The 21,979-nt window shown below is 42.3% G+C and overlaps 2 protein-coding genes and 1 pseudogene across 3 annotated transcripts in view; 1 reads left to right on the top strand and 2 right to left on the bottom strand.

Annotated features, from left to right (window-relative positions):
• The window catches only part of KIAA2012 (KIAA2012 ortholog), a 134,779-nt gene extending 123,278 nt beyond the window's left edge, over positions 1 to 11,501 (top strand). For both annotated transcript variants that reach the window (XM_030804180.1, XM_030804181.1), the window contains exons 22-24: positions 1,868 to 2,087; positions 7,463 to 7,621; positions 10,709 to 11,501. In XM_030804180.1, the coding sequence (XP_030660040.1) occupies positions 1,868 to 2,087; positions 7,463 to 7,601 (359 nt within the window). In that variant the 3' untranslated portion in view covers positions 7,602 to 7,621; positions 10,709 to 11,501. The remainder of the gene's footprint in view (positions 1 to 1,867; positions 2,088 to 7,462; positions 7,622 to 10,708) is intronic.
• Positions 6,369 to 7,279, bottom strand: LOC100586082 (annotated as a pseudogene).
• Positions 11,502 to 12,174: 673 nt separating the features above from the next.
• SUMO1 (small ubiquitin like modifier 1) overlaps positions 12,175 to 21,979 on the bottom strand; it is a 33,730-nt gene continuing 23,925 nt past the window's right edge. Inside the window, exons 3-5 of the mRNA XM_030804183.1 lie at positions 20,153 to 20,230; positions 16,420 to 16,491; positions 12,175 to 13,015 (exon numbers count right to left, since the gene is read on the bottom strand). Of these exons, the coding sequence (XP_030660043.1) occupies positions 12,947 to 13,015; positions 16,420 to 16,491; positions 20,153 to 20,230 (219 nt within the window). The 3' untranslated portion in view covers positions 12,175 to 12,946. The remainder of the gene's footprint in view (positions 13,016 to 16,419; positions 16,492 to 20,152; positions 20,231 to 21,979) is intronic.

Genomic DNA, 21,979 nt, shown 5'->3' on the forward strand with positions numbered 1-21,979 from the left:
ACCCGCCACCATGCACGGATAATTTTTTGTATTTTTAGTAGAGATGGGGTTTCACTATGTTGGCCAGGCTGGTCTCGAACTCCTGACCTCATGATCTGCCTGCCTTGGCCTCCCAAAGTGCTGGGATTACAGGTGTGAGCCACCATGCTCAGCCCAATTATTAGTTATTTTTAATTGACATACAATAATTGTACATATTTACAGAGTACAGTGTGATCGTTTGGCACATATACGATATGTAATTATCAAATTGGGGTAATTAGCATATCCATCACTTCAAACATTCATCATTTGTGTTGAGAACATTCAAAATCCACTCTTCTAGCCGGGTGTAGTGGCTCACACCTGTAATCCCAGCACTTTGGGAGGCCTAGGCAGGTGGATCACCTGAGGTCAGGAGTTCAAGACCAGCCTGGCCAACATGGCAGAACCCTGTCTCTACTAAAAATACAAAAATTAGCTGGGGGTAGTGGTGTGCACCTGTAGTCCCAGCTACTTCTTGGGAGGCTGAGGCAGGAGAATTGCTTGAACCCAGGAGGCGGAGGTTGCAGTGAGCTGAGATAGTGCCACTGCACTCCAACCTGTCTAAAAAAAAAAGAAAAAGAAAAAAAACTGCACTCTTGTAGCTATTTGAAAATATAAGTTATTGTTACAGTCGCCTACAGTGCTATAGAATACTAGAACTTACTCCTTCCATCCAGCTGTAATTTAGTAGTCTTTAACCAACCTCTCCCTACCCACCCCCACCAACCCCCTAGTTCGAACCCACTGCCTCTAGTAACCACTATTCTATTCTCTATTTCCATGAGATCAATGTTTTTCGCTTTCACATGAGTAAAAATGTGTTATTTATTTTTCTATGCCTGGCTTATTTCACCTAATGTAAGTCCTCCCAGGATCATTCACATTGTCGTAAAAGACAGAATTTCATTCTTTTTATGGCTAAGTAGTGTTCCATCATATATATGTACCACATTTTCTTTATCCACTCATCTATTGATGGACATTTATATTGATTCTGTATCTTGGCTATTGTGAAGAGCGTAGCAATAAACACACGGGTGCAAGTATCTCCTCAACATGCTCATCTCCTCTCCTTTGGATATATACCTAGTAGTGGGATTGCTGGGTCCAGCCTCACCTTTGAGGAAGAAATAGGAACTTCAGCAGACAACAGTGTGGCTACTTCCTGGTTCTGGCTGTAGACTGGTCAGTCCAGCTGAGGAAGCACCAAGTTTCTTTTTTTGTTTTTGTTTTGTTTTGTTTTGTTTTGTTTGTTTTTGAGACAGAGTCTCGCTCTGTCGCCCAGGCTGGAGTGCAGTGGCGTGATCTCGGTTCAATGCAAGCTCCGCCTCCCAGGTTCAGCCATTCTCCTGCCTCAGCCTTCCTAGTAGCTGGGACTACAGGCGCCCGCCACCACGCCCACTAATTTTTTTGTATTTTTAGTAGAGACAGGGTTTCGCTGTGTTAGCCAGGATGGTCTCAATCTCCTGACCTCGTAATCCGCCCGCCTCAGCCTCCCAAAGTGCTGGGATTACAGGCATAAGCCACCGCGCCCGGTCAGGAAGCACCAAGTTTCTCTAGACCCTGATCTGACAGCGCTCCCCAACCCAGCTTCATACCACCACATAAACACACCGGGCTCTGGAAAAATTCTTCCCCAAGGCTTTGTATTAATAAAGGACTCTTAAATTAGTAAATTAATCCCCAAGGTACTCCCCAGAGAGGATCTGGCAGCCTGCTAGCAGGTCAACTGCAAAATTTCTCACAGGGAGTCCTTCAGAATCACAGATTTGAGAGTTGGATCCGAAAATTGTTTTCCCCAAAAATGATCCCTGCTGAGCCCACCCCCTTTTCTATTCTGCAGAGGCAGAGAAGCAAAGGCAAGAGGAATTGGAAATGCAATTAGCAGAAGAACAAAAACACCTGATAGAAATGGCTGAAGAGGAACGACTGGCGTACCAGCGGCGGAAACAGGAAGCAGAAGAGAAGGCTCGGCTGGAGGCAGAGGAGAGGAGGCAAAAGGAAGAGGAAGCAGCAACACTGGCTCTGGAAGAAGCCACGAAACAAGCCCAGGAACAAGCCAGGTACTGGATATTTGGGCAACGGTTGCCATAGGGGGATGGTTCAAGGGCTTCACTGTCCAGTGCTAGTGCTAGCCTTGCACTGCCTTTAGACAAGAAAAGTCCCCCCACCCGCAGCATGGTTTGGAAGACTGAAAGGCATAGAGGGATTCTTTTGCTGCAAATGTCAAGGATTCCTCCATGGCTTAAAGAAGTTGTAGTGAATCTACAAGGGAGTTTAGAGATATTTACCTCAATCCCCTAGTTTATAGATGAAAAAAGCAAGTCCCAAAGAGGGAAAGGATCTTGATCACAAACAGTGACTTAGGGACAATGCCAGGACCAGATCTAAGACCCCCTGATTTCGAACCCACTGCCTTCCTTGATATCTACTGAATGCCTGCTATGTGCCAAACACTGTTCTAGACACTAGGAATTCAGGAGTAAGCAAGACAGAGAAGGTCTCTCTTCCCATCACATTTACATTCTAAGGGTAGGAGTGGGGACAGACTCTAAACAAATATTTTTTAAAGCTAGCAATAAATGCTATGCAGAAAAAATTTAAAGATGTAATAGGACACCGGGCACAGTGGCTCACACATGTTAATTCCAGCACTTTGGGAGACCAAGAAAAGAGAATTGCTTGAGCTCAGGAGTTCAAGACCAGCCTAGGCAACTAAGTGAAACCCCCATCCCTACAAAAAAAATCAAAAAATTAGCCGGGTGTGGTCATGAATGCCTGTGGTCCCAGCTACATGGGAGGCTGAGGCAGGAGAATCGCTTGAACCTGGGAGGTCAAGGCTGCAGTGAGCCAAGATCAAGTCACCGTGCTCCAGCCTGGGTGACAGAGCAAGACTCTCTTTAAAAATAAAAAAAAAAAGGCAGGGGCTGCCAGATGCAGTGGCTCACGCCTATAATCCTAGCACTTTCGGAGGCTGAGGCGGGTGGGTCACCTGAGGTCAGAAGTTTGAGACCAGCCTGCTCAACATGGTGAAACCTCATCTCTACTAAACATACAAAAAGTAGCTGGGCATAGTGGCAGGCGCCTGTCATTCCAGCTACTCGGGAGGCTGAGACAGGAGAATTGCTTGAAACTGGAAGGTGGAGGTTGCAGTGAACCGAGATCGTGCCGTTGCACTCCAGCCTGGGCGACAAGAGCAAGGCTCTGTCTCAAAAAAAAAAGGATGTGATAGGATTGCAAGTGGCTCATTTTAATTGGCTAGCCAGGGCAAGACCTCTCAAAAGAGGTGTCATATATGGTGAAACTTGAATAACAAAGAGCCACATAAACATCTGAGAGAAAAATATTCCAGCAAGTAAACAGTAAATACAAAGGTCTGAAGAAAGAAATGAGACTGGCATGTTGGAAGAATAAAAGACAGTATGGACGGAATGAAGTGGACGAAGGGCAAAGAATACTTCCAGATGAAGTTAGGGATGTGGGCCAAGACCAGATCTAACATGAGGGCCTTGTTAGAAGAAAAAGCACAGAATCAAAGTCATCCGGGGCCAGGGGAATTTTCCCCCTTTACTCTCCTACAATAGTGATTATCATTGCATCTTTCTGATAATAAAAACTGAGGTATGTATTTCAATTGACTCTTGAAAAGCTAGGTCCTCTATAGTTGCTACATCATGAACTTCCCTTCCTTAGTGAAAGCAACTAATAATCGTCCCTCTTTAGAACCACCAAAGTAGAAGGGTAAAGAGGCACAACCCTGAAAACCATGTGATTCCAACGTTAACTGTAAATGCTTTTCCCCTTGATATTTGTCCACAACTTAAGCTGAATCTAAGATGATAAATACTCTTTAGGGGACCAAAAACAGAAGGCAGCCAGTGCAACTCAATTTCAAGGTTGTCTACTAACCTTGAGTTCTTCCTTCTCTGGACTTTCCTCAGCTGTTAGGTGAATTACAAAATGGATCATTAGGAAAGCCCTGACTCCATTTCAAAATTATGTATTCCATGTACCATAGAAGCAGAATTAGCTTCCTAAATATTGAGACCACAGGCAAACTATTGTTCCAACTTTCCACACGAGAAGAAAACTGACGGTCATCCGAGGGAAATCTGGGCAATTTATAAGGCTAGTCCAAGTAGCTGAAAGCAGAAAACCAAATAACTAAAGGAATGAGGGGAAGAGCCTCACTCTACCAAGACTCAGGAGAATCTGATACTAACTGGCTCTATTTCATCTTCACTGTGTGACACTGGCCCAGGTACTTTAACTTCTCTGGCCCGTTTCCTCACCCCACCCCCCTTTTTTTGAGACAGAGTCTCACTCTGTTGCCCAGGCTGGAGTACAGTGGCACAATGTCGGCTTACTGCAACCTCCACCTCCCAGATTCAAGAGATTTGTGCCTCAGCCTCCCAAGTAGCTGGGAGTACAGGCACGTGCCACCATGCTGGCTAGTTTTTATATTTGTATTTTTTATTTTTTTATTTTCAAATCTTCAAAACAGTCTGTATTCTACATTTTTAGCATAAAAATTCCACAAGTTAACTGCACTACAGTGTAGAGAGAGACATACAATGCTGAACTTCCAGAACAGTCAATGGTACAAACATCACAGGTACAGAACTCACAATTTAGATGAACTGAAATTACAAGATAAAATAAAATCCAATTTCAGAAAACAAAAATCAAAACATTAAGGATCCCTGAAATATTCTTAACCTTAATGAGATTTCACTGGACTCAAGTCATTTTGTAGTGAGGCATTCACAATATGACCCTATTAACCCAGTCCAGGAATTCTGGGGAGCCAAATGAGTGGCTGCATCAGACACTCTGACAAAAAAATGGTAACCAATTTTTGATCTGAAAACTCCTCTTAATTTGGCTCTAAACCATCAATCAGGCTTTTGAAATGCATCTTCCTCCTTGCCCCTCATAACTTTTTTTTTTTTGAGATGGAGTCTCCCTCTGTTGCCAGGCTGGAGTGCAGTGGCGCAATCTCGGCTCACTGCAACCTCTGCCTCCCGGGTTCAAGCGATTCTCCTGCCTCAGTTTCCTGAGTAGCTGGGATTACAGGCACATGCCACCACACCCGGCTAATTTTTGTATTTTTAGTAGAGATGGGGTTTCACCATGTTGGCCAGGATGGTCTCTATCTCTCGCCCTCGTGATCCGCCCACCTCGGTCTCCCAAAGTGCTGGGATTACAGGTGTGAGCCACTGCGCCCAGCCACCTCTCATATTTTAAACTAACTGTTGTTCACAGTACAGCCTGCACGATATCTTTGTTCAAACATAGCTCAGTTTTTCTGGCACTAAAATAAATTTGGGTTAGGTTCGTGTATGCAGAGACAACCTATGAGGAGGTCCCAAAAGGCACCCTCCACTTTTGCCTGAGGAAATACGAAAGCAGAAGTAATGGGATCTGTGCTTGGGGCACAGAGGGGGTTTCAGAGGATCCTTATGAAAGAATAGTTAAAAGATGACAAGTGGGGAGAAGTGCAAGGAAAGAAGGAAATTGACTGGCTTTCGGTCCTGCACCATTGATTCAATAGAGACTGGCGGGAGGAAATGGAAGACGAGGGTTGGAGATGGGATGGGTGGGGCACGGGATGTAAAGGAAAAGGCACACACTAATGCATTCCATTTATAACAAGTAATGTAAATCAAAGACTTAAAGGAGATTAAAGACCAATCAGAATAATTTTGGTACTTTTTTTTTTTTTTTTTTTTTTTTGGTGACGGAGTTTCGCTCTTGTTGCCCAGGCTGGAGTGCAATGGTGCGATCTCGGCTCACCGCAACCTCCACCTGCCAGGTTCAAGCAATTCTCCTGCCTCAGCCTCCCGAGTAGCTGGGATTACAGGCACGCGCCACTATGCCCGGCTAAGTTTGTTTTTTTAGTAGAGACGGGGTTTCTCCATGTTGGTCAGGCTTGTCTCGAACTCCTGACCTCAGGTGATCCGCCAGCCTCAGCTTCCCAAAGTGCTGGGATTACAGGCGTGAGCCACCACGCCTGGCTGTAATTTGGCAACTTTAATTCTTAGGAAGATCAAAGTTCCCTCCAAACCTAATTTGATGTTTTATTACTAACAGCAAAGACTAGTATGGCACAGTATTACTCCAGAGAAATTCAAGGAAGATCCTTAGGGCAGCTTCACCCACATTCATTTTATGAATGGATACCTCCCCTACCTCAAAATGCTTTAGCAAGGTACTGCTACCATTACATGGTTCCTTATTAAATTTGAAAAGTGCCTGAAAGGGCACCAGAAAGACATCCCAACAACATGTGTCTAAACTGCAACTTCAGGTCAATATGACTACAGCAGTTACATTGTGAGAAGTGCTAAAGGTATGTGATGTCTTTCCCGGCACAAAGGTGGCCTTGGTTCCTCACCAGATGGTGTAGCCACCATCTGATTCACCCATGAAGAAGCTCCCCTTCCACTGAGTTACGAGGACATTGGCTCCCTGCATGACTGCAAGTTGAGCAGCACTGGGAGGGCATCCAGGAGGTGGACGAGGAATGTTGCCAGCAGTAGCCCCAGCTCCAAATCTGGCACCTGCATCATACCCTCCTTCCACCAGCACTGTGGAGCCAGGTGGATAGATAGGACCAACTGGATAATAAGCCATGGGGATTGTGGAACCTAAAGACCCAACAGCCACAGACTGGGCCATGGGAAGATAGAGAGAGGCTCCAAGAAATGCGGCTGACGTGGGGACTGTGGCAGCGCCTGGGTGCACAAAGCTTGGATGATAGAGCTCTGAGTAGGCAGTTGGAGCATCAGTATAGGGTGGAGCCTGAGAAAGATACAAGGTCTAAGGGTATACTGGATTCCCAGGAGGCTGCACAGGCTAGGTTGGCTGTGTTGGATATTGACCTTTGCTGTTCGTGGTGGCTGCTGGTCCGGTTCGTCTCAGCGTCGGGGACGGTTATCTTTTCCGTCCTCTTCCTGTTCAGAGCCACTTCGTGTCACGTGACAGTCCATCCGTCTAGCGTCACCCAAAGCCTGAGTGGCGCTGCCGGCGCAGTTTTTGTATTTTTAGTAGAGACGGGGTTTCACCATGTTGCTCAGGCTGATCTCAAACACCTGGCCTATCTGCCCGCCTCTACCTCCCAAAGTGCTGGGATTACAGGCATGAGCCACTGCACCTGGCCCGTTTCCTCATCTCTTAAATGAGGGAGTCCTTTCCAGCAGTATGAGAACTGTGAATTACGCCTTTCCTTTTACTTTTCCAGTAGGAGGCTCATGGTACTCCAAAACTTGTATGTAAATTTACTAAATGAAGAGTATGATCTTCCACTAAAATCCAAGATCAACAGCCTGAAGTCTAACTGATAATTATTCAAATCTAAAGTTATCTTGCTGGCTTATAAGGACAATTTCTAGGGTGCTTAATCATTATTGGAATTGGGGTGGGGTTGTCTCCTTAGGCAAAAAGCTGCTTTGGAGAAACATCTTCATTTCTATCAAGAACTCCATAAGGAAGCCAGTGGCCTGCAGTGGACACAGAACATTTCCAGACCATGGGTTTACTCTTATTTCCAGTTCCTACAAATACCCAGGCCTTAAGGTTAGAAGAAAACTAAAAAGTAAGTTGGGAGGTGGTGAAAGAAAAGGAGAAACTTCCCTTTATAATAAAGTTCTAGGGGCCAGGCACGGTGGCTCATGCATGTAATCCCAGCACTTTGAGAGGCTGAGGCAGGAGGCTTGCTTGAGGCCAGGAGTTTGAGACCATCCTAGGCAACATAGTGGAAACCCCATCTTTATAAAAAAAAAAAATGTTTAATTAGCCAGGCATGGTGGGGTGTGCCTCTAATCCCAGCTACTCAGGAGGCTGAAGCAGGAGGATCGCTTGAGCCTAAGACTTCCAGGCTGCACTGAGCTATGATGGTGCCACTGTACTGCAGCCTGGGTGACAGAGTGGGACCCTGTCTCCTAAGAAAAAAAAAAAGTTCCATTCTGAGCCCAGTTAAGTTCCACTTGATCTGGTTAACCTCAACCCACACCTAAGATATTCTCTCCTCTGGAACCTCCATTTCCACCACCCCTCCACAACTCACACTTTGTTCAACCCAGTTGAACTCTTCATTCACCTAAATCCTTTATGTTCTCCAGAACCACGTAAATCCAGAAGCCTTGGTGCCTAAAACTGCCCATAATTTCAGTCTGAAACACTAGCATGGTCTTAGGATAGTCAAAGTATTTCATTTCAGTCAATGTATCTGAAAGAGTTGTAGATAAATGAAAATTTTGTAATGCAAATAATTTTGAATTAGCTCAGAGAAATTTATATATTCAAATATATATTAAGAATTTTATTATACATCTCTCTATAAAGCAAAACCACAACCATTTCACCCTAAGAATCTAAAACGTAATGTCTATTTAGAACAATGCATATTTGCAATCACTTGATAAATGTTCATTTCAGCAAAATCAGCTGTTTTATGAGGCCATTCTCACATCCCCAAAGTATACATTCTAGAGCTGCACTGCTGAGTGCATAGCACCAGCTGCATGTAGCTATTTAAACTTGTTAAAACATTCTTTAGTCACAACACCCCCATTTCAAGTGCTCAATGGTCATGTGTGGTTACCGGCTACAGTATTGGAAAGCACAGATATAGAATATTTCCATGACAGGAAATTCTATTGGGCAGCATTATTCTAGAGCACTGAACATTAATAAATCTTGAGTTTTAGCCCATGTGCCCTGAAGAATTAACCACCCACAAAATTTCCCCAGTTGAAAAAATTACATTGACTCTACCAGGATGTGGAGGCTCGCTCTGTCGCCCAGGCTGGAGTGCAGTGACACAATCTTGGCTCACTGCAAGCTTCGCCTCCCGGGTTCACGCCATTCTCCTGCCTCAGCTTCCCGAGTAGCTGAGACTACAGGCTTTAAACTTTTAAGTTTGTTGTTGTTGTTTTGAGATGGAGTCTCGCTCTGTCGCCAGGCTGGAGTGCAGTGATGCGATCTCAGCTCACTGCAACCTCTGCCTCCCAGATTCAAGGGATCCACCTGCCTCAGGTGCCCACCACCACCCCTAGATAATTTTTTTTTTTTTTGAGATGGCGTCTTGCTCTGTTGCCCAGGCTGGAGTGCAATGGCGTGATCTCAGCTCACTGCAACCTCCGTCTCCTGGGTTCAAGCGGTTCTCCTGCCTCAGCCTCCCAAGTAGCTGGGATAACAGGCACACTCTACCACGCCCAGCTAATTTTTGTATTTTTAGTAGAGACAGGGTTTCACCATGTTGGCCAGGCTGGTCTCGATCTCCTGACCTCGTGATCCACCCGCCTCGGCCTCCCAAAGTGCTGAGATTACAGGCGTGAGCCACCGCACCCGGCTGTTAGTTTGCTTTAGTAAGCAGAAAACACTTTCAAAGATACATGTGAATGACAGCTGCTATTTTTCTTGTAGCTGATTCAAAGTACTCATTATAAAGTTGTTTTTTTTTTTTTTTTTGAGACGGAGTCTTGCTCTGTCACCCAGGCTGGAGTGCAGTGGGGCGATCTCAGCTCACTGCAAGCTCCGCCTCCTGGGTTCCCGCCATTCTCCTGCCTCAGCCTCCCAAGTAGCTGGGACTACAGGTGCCCACAACCATGCCTGGCTAATTTTTTATATTTTTAGTAGAGATGGGGTTTCACCGTGTTAGCCAAGATGGTCTTGATCTCCTGACCTTGTGATCCGCCTACCTCGGCCTCCCAGAGTGCTGAGATTACAGGCGTAAGCCACCGCGCCTGGCATTTTTTTTTTGACAGGGAGGGTCTCACTCTGTTGTCCAAACTAGAGTGCAGTGGCGCAATCACAGCTCACTGCAGCCTTGACCTCCTGGGCTCAAAAGATCCTCCCACCTCAGCCTCCCAAGTAGCTGGGACTACAGGCACGTACCACCACACTTGGCTAATTTGTATATTTTTAGTACAGACGGGGTTTCATCATGATGCTTAGGCTGGTCTCAAAATCCTGGGCTCGAGTTATCTGCCCACCTCAGCCTTCCAAAGAGCTGGGGTTATAGGCACGAGCTGCTGTGCCTGGCCCAGGATGAGACTTGATTAGATATTTATCTTTAATATCTCTTTTAATATTTAATAAAATATCCCTTTAACAAAATGGATGAAGAAAGATATTTTTAGCATACAAGTTATATAAAAGAATGTTATTTAAATCCAGAGCATCTGAACCTGAATTTTTTCACAAATTTCTTTTGGCCCTACTCTATACTTCACTGTCCACAGATGAAAAGCTTAATATTTGCAAGTAATCCCCTCCAATTCCTCATTAATGTTTGTAAGGTATTTGCTTTCTACAGAAATTACACCTTTACAACCCAGAAATCCAACTTATTTGTATTCTGTATTGCTGTTATTAGATGTGCTTAGATTTGATACTTATTTTAACTCCTTGTTTTCTGTAAAAATTAAATAGAAATAAAACAGTCAAACACTAGATAGTATCAGTCATACTGAACTTACATATGTCATATAAACGTTTTCTCAAGCTTGTGGACCCTACCTGGACATTCATTCATTCAATCAATTCATTCACTACTACTTAATCAGATAAGAAAGGAGCATCTCAAATAATTCAACCCACAACAGAACAAACACTTGAGGATAACATCCTTGTGGGGGAAATTACCATTGCTGACTTTATTTTCTCCCTTCTGTTACAGATTTAGGATGCTGTAGTCAAGCACCAGATAAGAGTGACTTCACTAAATGTTATTCAAGGTCCCTTCAGAAATCTGATAATCTGTTAAAATTTTTGTTGTGAAATGCCTATTTTATCAGCACTGCTAATCAGATAAGCACACATTTAAGTTAACCATAGCAGAGTGCAATGCATTTAGAAAAATCCAAAAAGCTAAAAACAAGAAAATTACTTCCCCGGTAGCTAAGTCCCACCAAAATCCTGAGCGTCTTCAGACAATCAGAAACGCAAACAAAATTAAGATACCAAACTATAGATTCACATAGTTCAAATACCCAATCAGATCTGTTATTCAATCTTGACAGAAATATGCAACTCATGAGGATTTTCTTAAAATGGGCCTACTTCCTAGTCACTGTTTAATGAATATAATGATAAATATCAGGTAACAATCTAAAAGCTCTAACTTATACCATACAAATAATTTTTCAGTTAGGGTCAAACATAAGAATTATAAGATCAAGCCAATCAATCTCTTTCTCAAAAGGTGACTTGAGTAGGTATGTAAGCTATAATAGTTTATAAAATGCATTCAAAGGGGGTTTTATTCGGTCTTCTCAAGTAGTTAGATGACATTCTATTTGAGATAACATGAAACTGGACTGTATGTATGCATAGACGTAGTAAATTCTGTGATTCATTAGCATTAAAAGTTAAGCCCTCTAATAGGAACAAACTAATCTGATATTTTAGTTTTACACAAAGTTTAAATATTTAAGATAAAAAGAAATAAGGCTGGGCCAGGCACGGTGGCTCACGCCTGTAATTCCCCAGCACTTTGGGAGGCCAAGGCAGGCAGATCACAAGGTTAAGCGATCGAGACCATCCTGGCCAACATGGTGAAACCCCATCTCTACTAAAAATATAAAAATTAGGTGGCACACGCCTGTAGTCCCAGCTACTCGGGAGGCTGAGGCAGAAGAATCACTTGAATCCGGGAGGCAGAGGTTGCAGGGAGCCAAGATCACACCACTATACTCCAGCCTGTGTGACAGAGTGAGACTCCGTCTCAAAAAAAAAAAAAAAAAGATATAAAGAAATAAAAGGAAAACATAAAATATACCAAACCTTACCATTTTGTACCTTGTTAAAGGAAGAACTGAAATTATCAATAAAAATCCATTAAGAATTTTTGGCATGCCCATTTATTCAACATGATTAGGTAACTATCATATATATGCACCATACAGGAATATCAAGTTTTTAAAAAAACAGAACACTGAGTATTTAAAAGGTATTGTGGCCTTAATTAAATCCTTGATTCAGAAGGCACTTCAGTAACTTTCAGTGCTTCAAAGTCATTAACATCATCACTGTATAGTAATGAAGAAAAAATTTGTACCATGTGCAATTTCCAGTATTTATGCAAGAAAAACTTATTTTAGGCATTTTTTTCTTTCTATACAATTAAAATAAAATAAGCATTAGTACGATTTTTACAAATATTGTTTATTTTAATGAAGCTGGTACAGACAATGTCCATTTAAAACCCATATCCCAGGCCAAAAAGTACAAATAAAATCAAAAAGAGCAGTGTTCTGTCGTATTCATTTCTGCATGTATAGCTTTATTAATTGCTAATGAAAATTAGAACTTTTCTGGGATCTTCTGACAAGATTTTTAAAAAATCTTAAAATGCCTTTTCTTCAGTGAAGCCATCTTTGGAGTTAGTCATTACTCTCACCTTATCTGTCATCTTGACTTCAACCTGATATTCCTCTTCTTTTGGTCCAGACCCTCAAATTTTAAAAGTAGCTTCAAGTTAAGGAAAGGTCATTTTTCCACAGTTCAGTTCTCTGAAAAACTTCCATCTCCCACTGAAAGTCACAGTCCAGGAGTGAAGTAATCACATGCTAGAACATCAGGGCCAATTGAAAAGTCATTATGAACACTTGCATTGGTCGATCTTATTTATCACCACAAGCCTGAAAATGCAATGTCCTGAAAAAGGTGGCCTCTCTGTGCACACGTAATTTTTAAAAAGGAGAGGATAATATGAAGGGGACTGAGGCTTGATCACAAAAAATCAGCACAATGAAAACAAACAATAATGAATAATGAGCACTAGAATTCAAATTACCAGATGTTTCAAAGAGATGGGGTGCCAGTTTTCAATTCCGTTTTGAACACCACATTACAAAAGAACTATTTTTAAAAATAAAAAAGGATTGAGGGAAAAGAAAAAAAATAAAAAGAATATCTAAACTGTTGAATGACCCCCCGTTTGTTCCTGATAAACTTCAATCACATCTTCTTCCTCCATTCCCAGCTGTAAGAGGAAAGAAAAATGTTAGTAGAATATAAAAGCAGTTTTTAAATTGACTACAATTATGTGGTCACTAATTTAAAAGCGCAAAGAGATCCAAATGTGACCCATACTTACACTCCTCTAACATTAAGAATCCTGTGTTCTTTAATCTAAAGAATATAGAGGTGTCTTTCCTTCTGATTCTGTGTATTGAGTTATTCATCTTACTTTCCTGAGTCAATTTCACTTCCCAGTTTATTCGCTATATAAAACTGAAGTGTTTTTGACAGCCATGTTAAAGAACTTTTAAATCTAATGAAACATGTATTTAACAGTTTAAATGATAGTTTAATAGGATATATCTAATTTGGTTTTGTTTTTTTTTTTTTTGAGACAGGGTCTGATTATATTGCCCAGGCTGGAGTACAGTGGCACAATCTCAGCTCACTGCAACCTCAGCCTCCTGGGCTCAACCTCAGCATCCTGGGCTCAACCAATCCTCCTACCTCAGCCTCCCAAGTAGCTAGCACTACAAGCGTGCGCCACCATACCTGGCTACTTTTTCTATTTTTAGTAGAGATGGGGTTTCGCCATGTTGCCCAAGCCGGTCTCAACTCCTGACCTGCAGTGATCCAGCCCGCCTCAGCCTCCCAAAGTGCTGGGATTGCAGGCGTGGGCCACTATGCCTGACCAAAAAGTTTTAAATTTTATAGGTAACATTTTTGTGCAGAATTTTAAATATGAAAATTAAGTATGTTAAGAAATCTAAACATAACACATGTGAATTTAGGATTTTAAAGTGATCAGAATGGCTCTAGTAGTGTTAAGCTATCTTGGTCGTGGAACATACTTGAATATTTAAATAATTATTAAACATGCTTTTAGGCCAGGTGCAGTGGGTCACACCTGTAATCTCAGCACTTTAGGAGGCTGGGGGGGTGGTGGATCACCTGAGGTCAGGAGTTCGAGACCAGCCTGACCAGCATGGTGAAACCTCGTCTCTACTAAAAATACAAAATTAGCCAGGCGTGGTGGTGCATGCCTGTAATCCCAGCTACTCAGGAGGCTGAGGCAGGAGAATCGCTTGAACCCGGGAGGCAGAGGTTGCAGTGACCAGAGATTGAGCCATTGCACTCCAGCCTGGGCAACAAGAGCAAAACTCCATCTCAAAAAAAAAAAAAAAAGGATGCTTTTAAAACAATTTTCATTGCCCATATAGCATGGTAAATACTGCAAGGAATAAAATTCCAAATGTTATTAGAAACCTTCAAAACAGGAAGACAGCATGAGTCCTTGAGCTATAAAGAATATAAAGCTACAAACTTCAAGAAGTACATTAATAGAGACAAGTGAACAACAGCACAGGAGGGTCAATCCCTAAAGACCTACTCTCTCCCACTGCCCCAACATTCCTCTGAAAAGATAATCTCTTAATTACAAGGAATGTGTAAGGCACGTGTCAGTAAAATGTATTAGGTATCTACTGTACGGTCCCAGAGATTTTGCCAAGTTAAAGGAAAGTAAAAGATGAGTTTGGAATTTCTTACTGTGCCAGAAAGTAAGGAAGTGTTCAAGAAGGTGGTGGACACTAAACCTAAGGGGAATATTTGATGAGAAAGGGGATATTCACATAGTTTCAAAGTGTGTCCCCTCAAATTACTTAATTGTAACAGGAAAAGCAGTTAACTACAAAGTTAAAAAAAAAAAAAAAAAAGACAACACTTAACTAAGTGATCAAAGCCTGGACACATAGGGAGACTCCATCTCTACAAAAAATTTAAAAGTTAGCAGAGCATGGTGGCACATGCCTGTAATCCCAGCTATTCAGGAGGCTGATAGTGATAGTCAGGATTGCTTGAGCCCAGGAGTTTGTGGCTGCAGTGAGCTATGACTACATTCTAGTAGTCATACTAGAAAAACATACTTTTTTTTTTTTTTTTTGAGACAAGGGACTCCTTGCTCTGTTATCCAGGCTTGTCTCGAACTCTTGGGCTCACTCAAGTGATCCTCCCGCTTCAGCCTCCCAAGCAGCTAGGACTATAGGCATGCACCACCAATCCCAGCTATGAAATTCTGCACAATGTTATTTTATTTTATTTACTTTATTTATTTTTGAGACAGGTTCTCACTCTGTCACCTAGGCTGGAGAACAGTGACATGACCAGGGCTCACTGCAGCCTTGACCTCCTGGGCTCAAGTGATCCTTCCACCTCAGCCCCCCCAAGTACCTGGGACTACAAGCATGCACCACTAAGCCTAGTTAATTTTTTTTTCTTTTTTTTTGAGACGGAGTCTTGCTCTGTTGCCCAGGCTGGAGTGCAGTGGCGTGATCTCGGCTCACTGCAACCTCCGCCTCCCGGGTTCAAGCAATTCTTCTGCCTCAGCCTCCCGAGTAGCTGGGACTACAGGTGCGTACCACCACGCCCGGCTAATTTTTGTATTTTTAGTAGAGATGGGGTTTCACCATACTGGCCAGGATGGTCTTGAACTCCTGACCTCGTGATCTGCCCACCTCGGCCTCCCAAAGTGCTGGGATTACAGGCATAAGCCACTGCACCTGGCCAATTTTTTTATTTTTAGTAGAGACGGGTTTTCGTCATGTTGCCCAGGCTGGTCTCGAACTCCAGGACTCAAGCAATCCACCCACTTTGGCCTCCCAAAGTGCTAGGATTACAAGTATAAGCCACCATGCCTGGCCCAAATGCTGTGCAATTTTAATTGGTGAATCTAAGGAACAGGTATACAGGAGAGTATTATACTATTCTCACAATTCAGTAAGTTTGAAATGTTTTCAAAATAAAAAATTAATAACCCTATATTGTTCCCACTATCAGAAATATCAGTAATGTTACTCTGTGTATGAAGGGAATCTATGTATATAGATACACACACACATACACATACACACACACACACACACACACTACTTTGAGATATCTCTATAGAGGGAAGATGGGTGGAATATAAAAGCAAAGCAAACCGCTCATAGAATAAAAAAATCAAATGAAGACAGAGAAGCATAAAAAAATAGGATAAAACAAGATGACAGAGCCAAATATATTAATATACACTATGCTTCTGTATTAACATTCTCAAAATAGGTCAAAAATCAAAATCCAACCATTAATGTTACCATCACCATGAAAGCATACCAGAAATTTACCAAATTTGAGGAATATTTGTCTATCTTCAAAAAGGATGTAGCATGTGCCCTATGACAATTTCAGTACTCATTTTGTTTCTACCGCCCTTTTTATTGGCACTTTAGGGGAAGTTCAACCCAAAACATTATTTCTTCTCTCCGACAAACGATATGCCATTTAAATCAGAGAATATTCAAGAAAAGGGCAGTTTAATACCAGTGAACCAAACTGCTCAAAGGAGAATTTAAATTTTTTCTTGACTCAGGAAAAAAGTATACTCACTTCTTTTGGAGTATGATTATCAGCAATTCTCTGACCCTCAAAGAGAAACCTGAGTGAATTCATTGGAACGCCCTAAAAAGGTAAAGATAATAATAATAATACATACACACACAAATCTTAGAAAACATAATGGTAACTTTGATGCACAAAAAGCAAGCATGAAAGCCTTAGAACACTACATAGAAAATAAAATTAGACAAGCTAATTCAATCATAAATACTATATACTGAGTAGCAACTATTTGCAAGGCCCTCCCTGTACCAATTCTTTACATACATAATCATAAGTGTTAAACACAACAACCCTGGAAGGTAGGTATTACCACCTTATCTTCATGTTACAGCTAGGGAACCTAAGGCTTGGAGCTAGCCAAGAATTTAAGCCCAAACCTGTTTCTAAGCTTGTGCTCTTGACCACTACTCGATTCACTTTGCCCTAAATCTGTAAGCTAGCATAAAAAATCAGATCAGAAACTGGACGAGCACCCTCACTAGATTCCAACTACACTGGCAAAATTGGTTTTAAGCAGACTACATCATAAAATTTGGTTAAGCACAAATGGCTAGCTAGCTAATCCACCATAAACCTAGATGGCATAGATAGCGCCATAAATATTACAAAATATATTAGTATACATTTTTCTAATCACTCTTCAACAAAAATAGCTGAAAGGGGAGAGACGGCTCACTTGAGGTCAGGAGTTTGAGACCAGCCTGGCCAACATAATGAAACTCCGTCTCTACTAAAAATACAAAAATTACGGGGCAAGTGCGGTGGTTCAGCCTGTAACCCCAGCACTCTGGGAGGCCGAGGCGGGTGGGTCACTTGAGGTCAGGAGTTCAAGACCAGCCTGGCCAACATGGTGAAACCCCATCTCTACCAAAAATACAACAATTAGCCTGGCAAGGTGGCACGTGCCTGTAATCCCAGCTACTCGGGAGGCTGAGACAGGAGAATCACTTGAACCCGGGAGGTGGAGGTTGCAGTGAGCCAAGGTCGTGTCACTGCACTCCAACCTGGGCGACAGAGGAAGACCCTGTCTAAAAAAAAAAAAAAATACAAATACAAAAAAAATAAAAATACGAAAATTAGCCAGGCCTGGTGGCAGGTGCCTGTAATCCCAGCTACTCGGGAGACTGAGGCATGGGAATCGCTTGAGTCCAGGAGGTGGAGGTTGCAGTGAGCTAAGACAGCACCACTGCACTCCAGCCTAGGTGACAGAGTGAGACTCTGTCTCAAAAAAAAAAAAAAAAAAAAAAAAATCAATTCCCTGGCCTATAGATGGGGGGTGTAAAGACTATATGAATTTTCTTCAGTTATGAAAATTAAATGACAATAAATCTTTTTTTTTTTTTTTTTTTTTTTTGAGACAGATTCTCACTCTGCCACCCAGGCTGGAGTGCAACGGCGTGATCTCGGCTCGTTGCAACCTCCGCCTCCTGGGTTCAAACGATTCTTCTGCCTCAGCCTCCCGAGTAACTGGGATTACAGGCATGCGCCACCATGCCCACCTAATTTTTGTATTTTTAGTAGAGACAGGGGTTTCACCATGTTGGTCAGGCTGGTCTTGAACTCCTGACCTCATGATCCGCCTGCCTCAGCCTCCCAAAGTGCTGGGATTAGAGGCGTGAGCCATTATGCCTGGCCAACAATGTATCTTAAATACCTACGGCACAGTACACATAATTGAGATTTCAATAAATGTTTCTTTCCCCTGATGAATTTCATCTCAGTTTTAACACCCAAAGTTATTACAAATGTGAAGTAGTTGAACCCCAATTAATGAGATTTTATTAAGTTAAACAATTAAAATCTACAAAAACAGAAGAGACAAAAATCCTTATTGTTTTACTTATCCTAACACCTAGTTTCTCTTTCTTATAATAAGTTTTATGTTAGTTACAAATTTAAACTGTTAAAAGCAAACCTTCTAAAAATGAAATCTATAGGCCAGGCACAGTGGCTCAAGCCTATAATCCCAGCACTTTGGGAGGCCAAGGCAGGCGGATCACAAGGTCAAGAGTTCAAGACCAGCCTGACCAAGATAGTGAAACCCCGCCACTACTAAAAATACAAAAATTAGCAGGGCGTGGTGGTGCATGCCTGTAATCCCAGCTACTCGGGAGACTGAGGCAGGAGAATCGCTTGAACCAGGGAGTCGCAGGTTGCAGTGAGCTGAGATCGCACCACTGCATTCCAGCCTGGACAACAGAGTTAAGACTCCATCTCAAAGAAATAAATAAATAAATGAAAATAAAATGTACAATACCTGAGTTAATATTATATAATATAATTCATTTTTTTTTCTTTTTTCTTTTTCTTTTTGAGATGGAGTCTTGCTCTGTCACCCAGGCTGGAGTGCAGTGGCATGATCTGGGCTCACTGCAACCTCTGCCTCCCAGATTCAAGTGATTCTCCTGCCTCAGCCTCCCGACTAGCTGGGAATTACAGGCATGCACCACCACGCCTGGCTAATTTTTGCACTTTTAGTAGAGACAAGGTTTTGCCATGTTGGCCAGGCTGGTCTTGAACTCCTGCCCTCAGGTGATCGGCCCACCTCAGCCTCCCGAAGTGCTGGGATTACAGGCATGAGCCACTGCGCCCGGCCTATAATTTAATTTAATAGACTGATTAAACATATATTTCTTGCTTATTAAATCATAATTTCACTTAAAATATATCTTGGTTGTCTCATATTAATTCCAATTACATTTATTTTCAAAACCTATTTTATAAGGCCAGGCGTGGTGGCTCACGCCTGTAATCCCAGTACTTTGGGAGGCCGAGGTGGGTGAATCACCTGAGGTTGGGAGTTCGAGACCAGCCTGACCAACATGGAGAATCCCCACCTCTACTAAAAATACAAAATTAGCCGGGAGTGGTAATGCATGCCTGTAATCCCAGCTACTCGGTAGGCTGAGGCAGGAGAATCACTTGAACTCAGGAGACGGAGGTTGCAGTGAGCAGAGATCATGCCATTGCACTCCAGCCTGGGCAACAAGAGCAAACTCCATCTCCAAAAAAAAAAAAAAAAAAAAAAAAAGAGATAATATATTAATACTACTACTACTTAAATTTAACATATGGCTCAACACTCATGATTAGAAGTACAAAAAAAATTCACAGTAATCACCAAAAAATTACTTGCCTTTCTTGCTATATATACTGGTAAGCCATCAAGACAGAAATATTCATTTCAGCTCTCTTTACAATTCTGAGTTACTTTTCAAACTAGTTCCCATCTTATGAATTCAAACTTTAAAACGGGCCACAAGACAAAAAAAAAGCAATTAAGCAGGGTACAAGAAATGATAGAGTGTTTTCCTTGAGTTGCTAATGGTAAAAATAATAAAACAGGATTTTTCTTTTGACAATCTTCTATAAAAAAAAGAAATTAGGCCGGGCACGGTGGCTCACACTTGTAATCCCAGCACTTTGGGAGGCCGAGGCGGGCGGATCACGAGGTCAGGAGATCGAGACCACGGTGAAACCCCGTCTCTACTAAAAATACAAAAAATTAGCCGGGCGTGGTGGCGGGCGCCTGTAGTCCCAGCTACTCGGAGAGGCTGAGGCAGGAGAATGGCGTGAACCCGGGAGGTGGGGAGCTTGCAGTGAGCCGAGATCGTGCCACTGCACTCCAGCCTGGGTGAAACAGCGAGACTCCGTCTCAAAAAAAAAAAAAAAAAAAGAAATTAACAACAAAGCATTGTACTTAATACCAAAATGGACAAACCTGTCTTTGACAGTATGATTCTTTGAGTTTCTTGAGATGTGTTGTCATTTTCACTTTGAAGTGAATCTCACTGCTATCCTAAGGAGATAAAAGAGAAAAAAATTATCCCTCTTTCTATAATCATTTTCTTTACTTGAACCAAACTACTTAATTACACACATAGTGCAAATAGAAACATAAACCTTGTAACCTGTATTTTTCCACCACAATATACTTTTTAGCATTCTTAACAGGTTTTCTTAAAACACTGTAATCATCCTCAAAGTTACGGTATACCCATTACAAAAGAAACTGAGTAAAACAAAGTTAATCAGTCTTGAGTGTTAAAATTATCAGTATAAGTAAAAGCCTAAGTAAATGCATTCCTTTACTTGCCATTCTATTGTCAAAATAAAAGATGAACTATCACATCTTTTATTTATCCCAATAGCAACTCAAAACAAAAAGTCTGTCCCCCCAAGTGAAGTGTCACTGAAGATGGTCGCCTAGGAGAAAAGCAATTAATTATACAATAATTAATTGTATAAAATTCAATTTTATACAATAAGAGACTGAGAAATGTATTCCTGCCATAAAAAAATCACCACATGGGGCTGAGCGCAGTGGCTCACACCTGTAATCCCAGCACTTTGGGAGGCCAAGGCAGGCGGATCACAAGGTCAGGAGTTCAAGACCAGCCTGGCCAGTATAGTGAAACCCTGTCTCTACTAAAAATACAAAAATTAGCCAGGCATGGTAGCACACACCTGTAGTCCCAGCTACTCAGGAGGCTGAGGCAGAAGAATTGCTTAAACCCAGGAGGTGGAGGTTGCAGTGAGCCAAGAACGCGCCACTGCACTCCAGCCTGGGCAACAGAGCAGGACTCCATCTCAAGAAACAAAAAAATCACCACATGGAATCTGGTTTCTCTCACATGAGTAAAATGAGTAAGAACCTGAGTTAGTCAAACTGATTTGTGGGACCAAAAATTCTTTTATTCTGCTCAGATTGTGAAACAAACTATCAGCCAACCATCAGAAAAAATACTGTTACTTGCATAATGTAAAATTTCAAAGCCAAACTTCATGACTATATATCACATTCACAAATGTGTATTTGCAGAAGCTGCACATTTACAGTATTTTTCTCGTGACTGTAACTATGAAGAAATAAAATTATCTTCACATAGATCATTTCATAAACAGATAAAATTCTACAGCAAATCTCATGCTATACATTAAAATCAATTCCAGGCTGGGCATGATGGCTCATGCCTGTAATCCCAACACTTTGGGAGGCCAAAGCAGGCGATCATTTGAGTTCAGGAGTTCAAGACCAGCCTGACCAACATGGTGAAATGCCATTTCTTTTTTTTTTTTTTTTTTTTTTTGAGACAGAGTCTCGCTCTGTCGCCCAGGCTGGAGTGCAGTGGCGCAATCTCGGCTCACTGCAAGCTCCGCCTCTCGGGTTCACGCCATTCTCCTGCCTCAGCCTCTCCGAGTAGCTGGGAATACAGGCGCCCGCCACCACGCCCGGCTAATTTTTTGTATTTTTCGTAGAGACAAGGTTTCACCGTGGTCTCGAGCTCCTGACCTCGTGATCCGCCCGCCTCGGCCTCCCAAAGTGCTGGGATTACAAGCGTGAGCCACCGCGCCCGGCCGTGAAATGCCATTTCTACTAAAAATACAAAAAAATTAGCCAGGCGCGGTGGCGCATGCCTGTAATCCCAGCTACTCGGGAGGGTGAAGGAGGAGAATCGCTTGAACCCAGGAGGCGGAGGCTGCAGTGAACCGAGATCTCACCACTGTACTCCAGCCTGGGCAACAGAGTGAGACTCCATCTCAAAAA

This window comes from Nomascus leucogenys, chromosome 22a (genome assembly GCF_006542625.1).
Source record: "Nomascus leucogenys isolate Asia chromosome 22a, Asia_NLE_v1, whole genome shotgun sequence".
NCBI lineage: Eukaryota > Metazoa > Chordata > Mammalia > Primates > Hylobatidae > Nomascus > Nomascus leucogenys.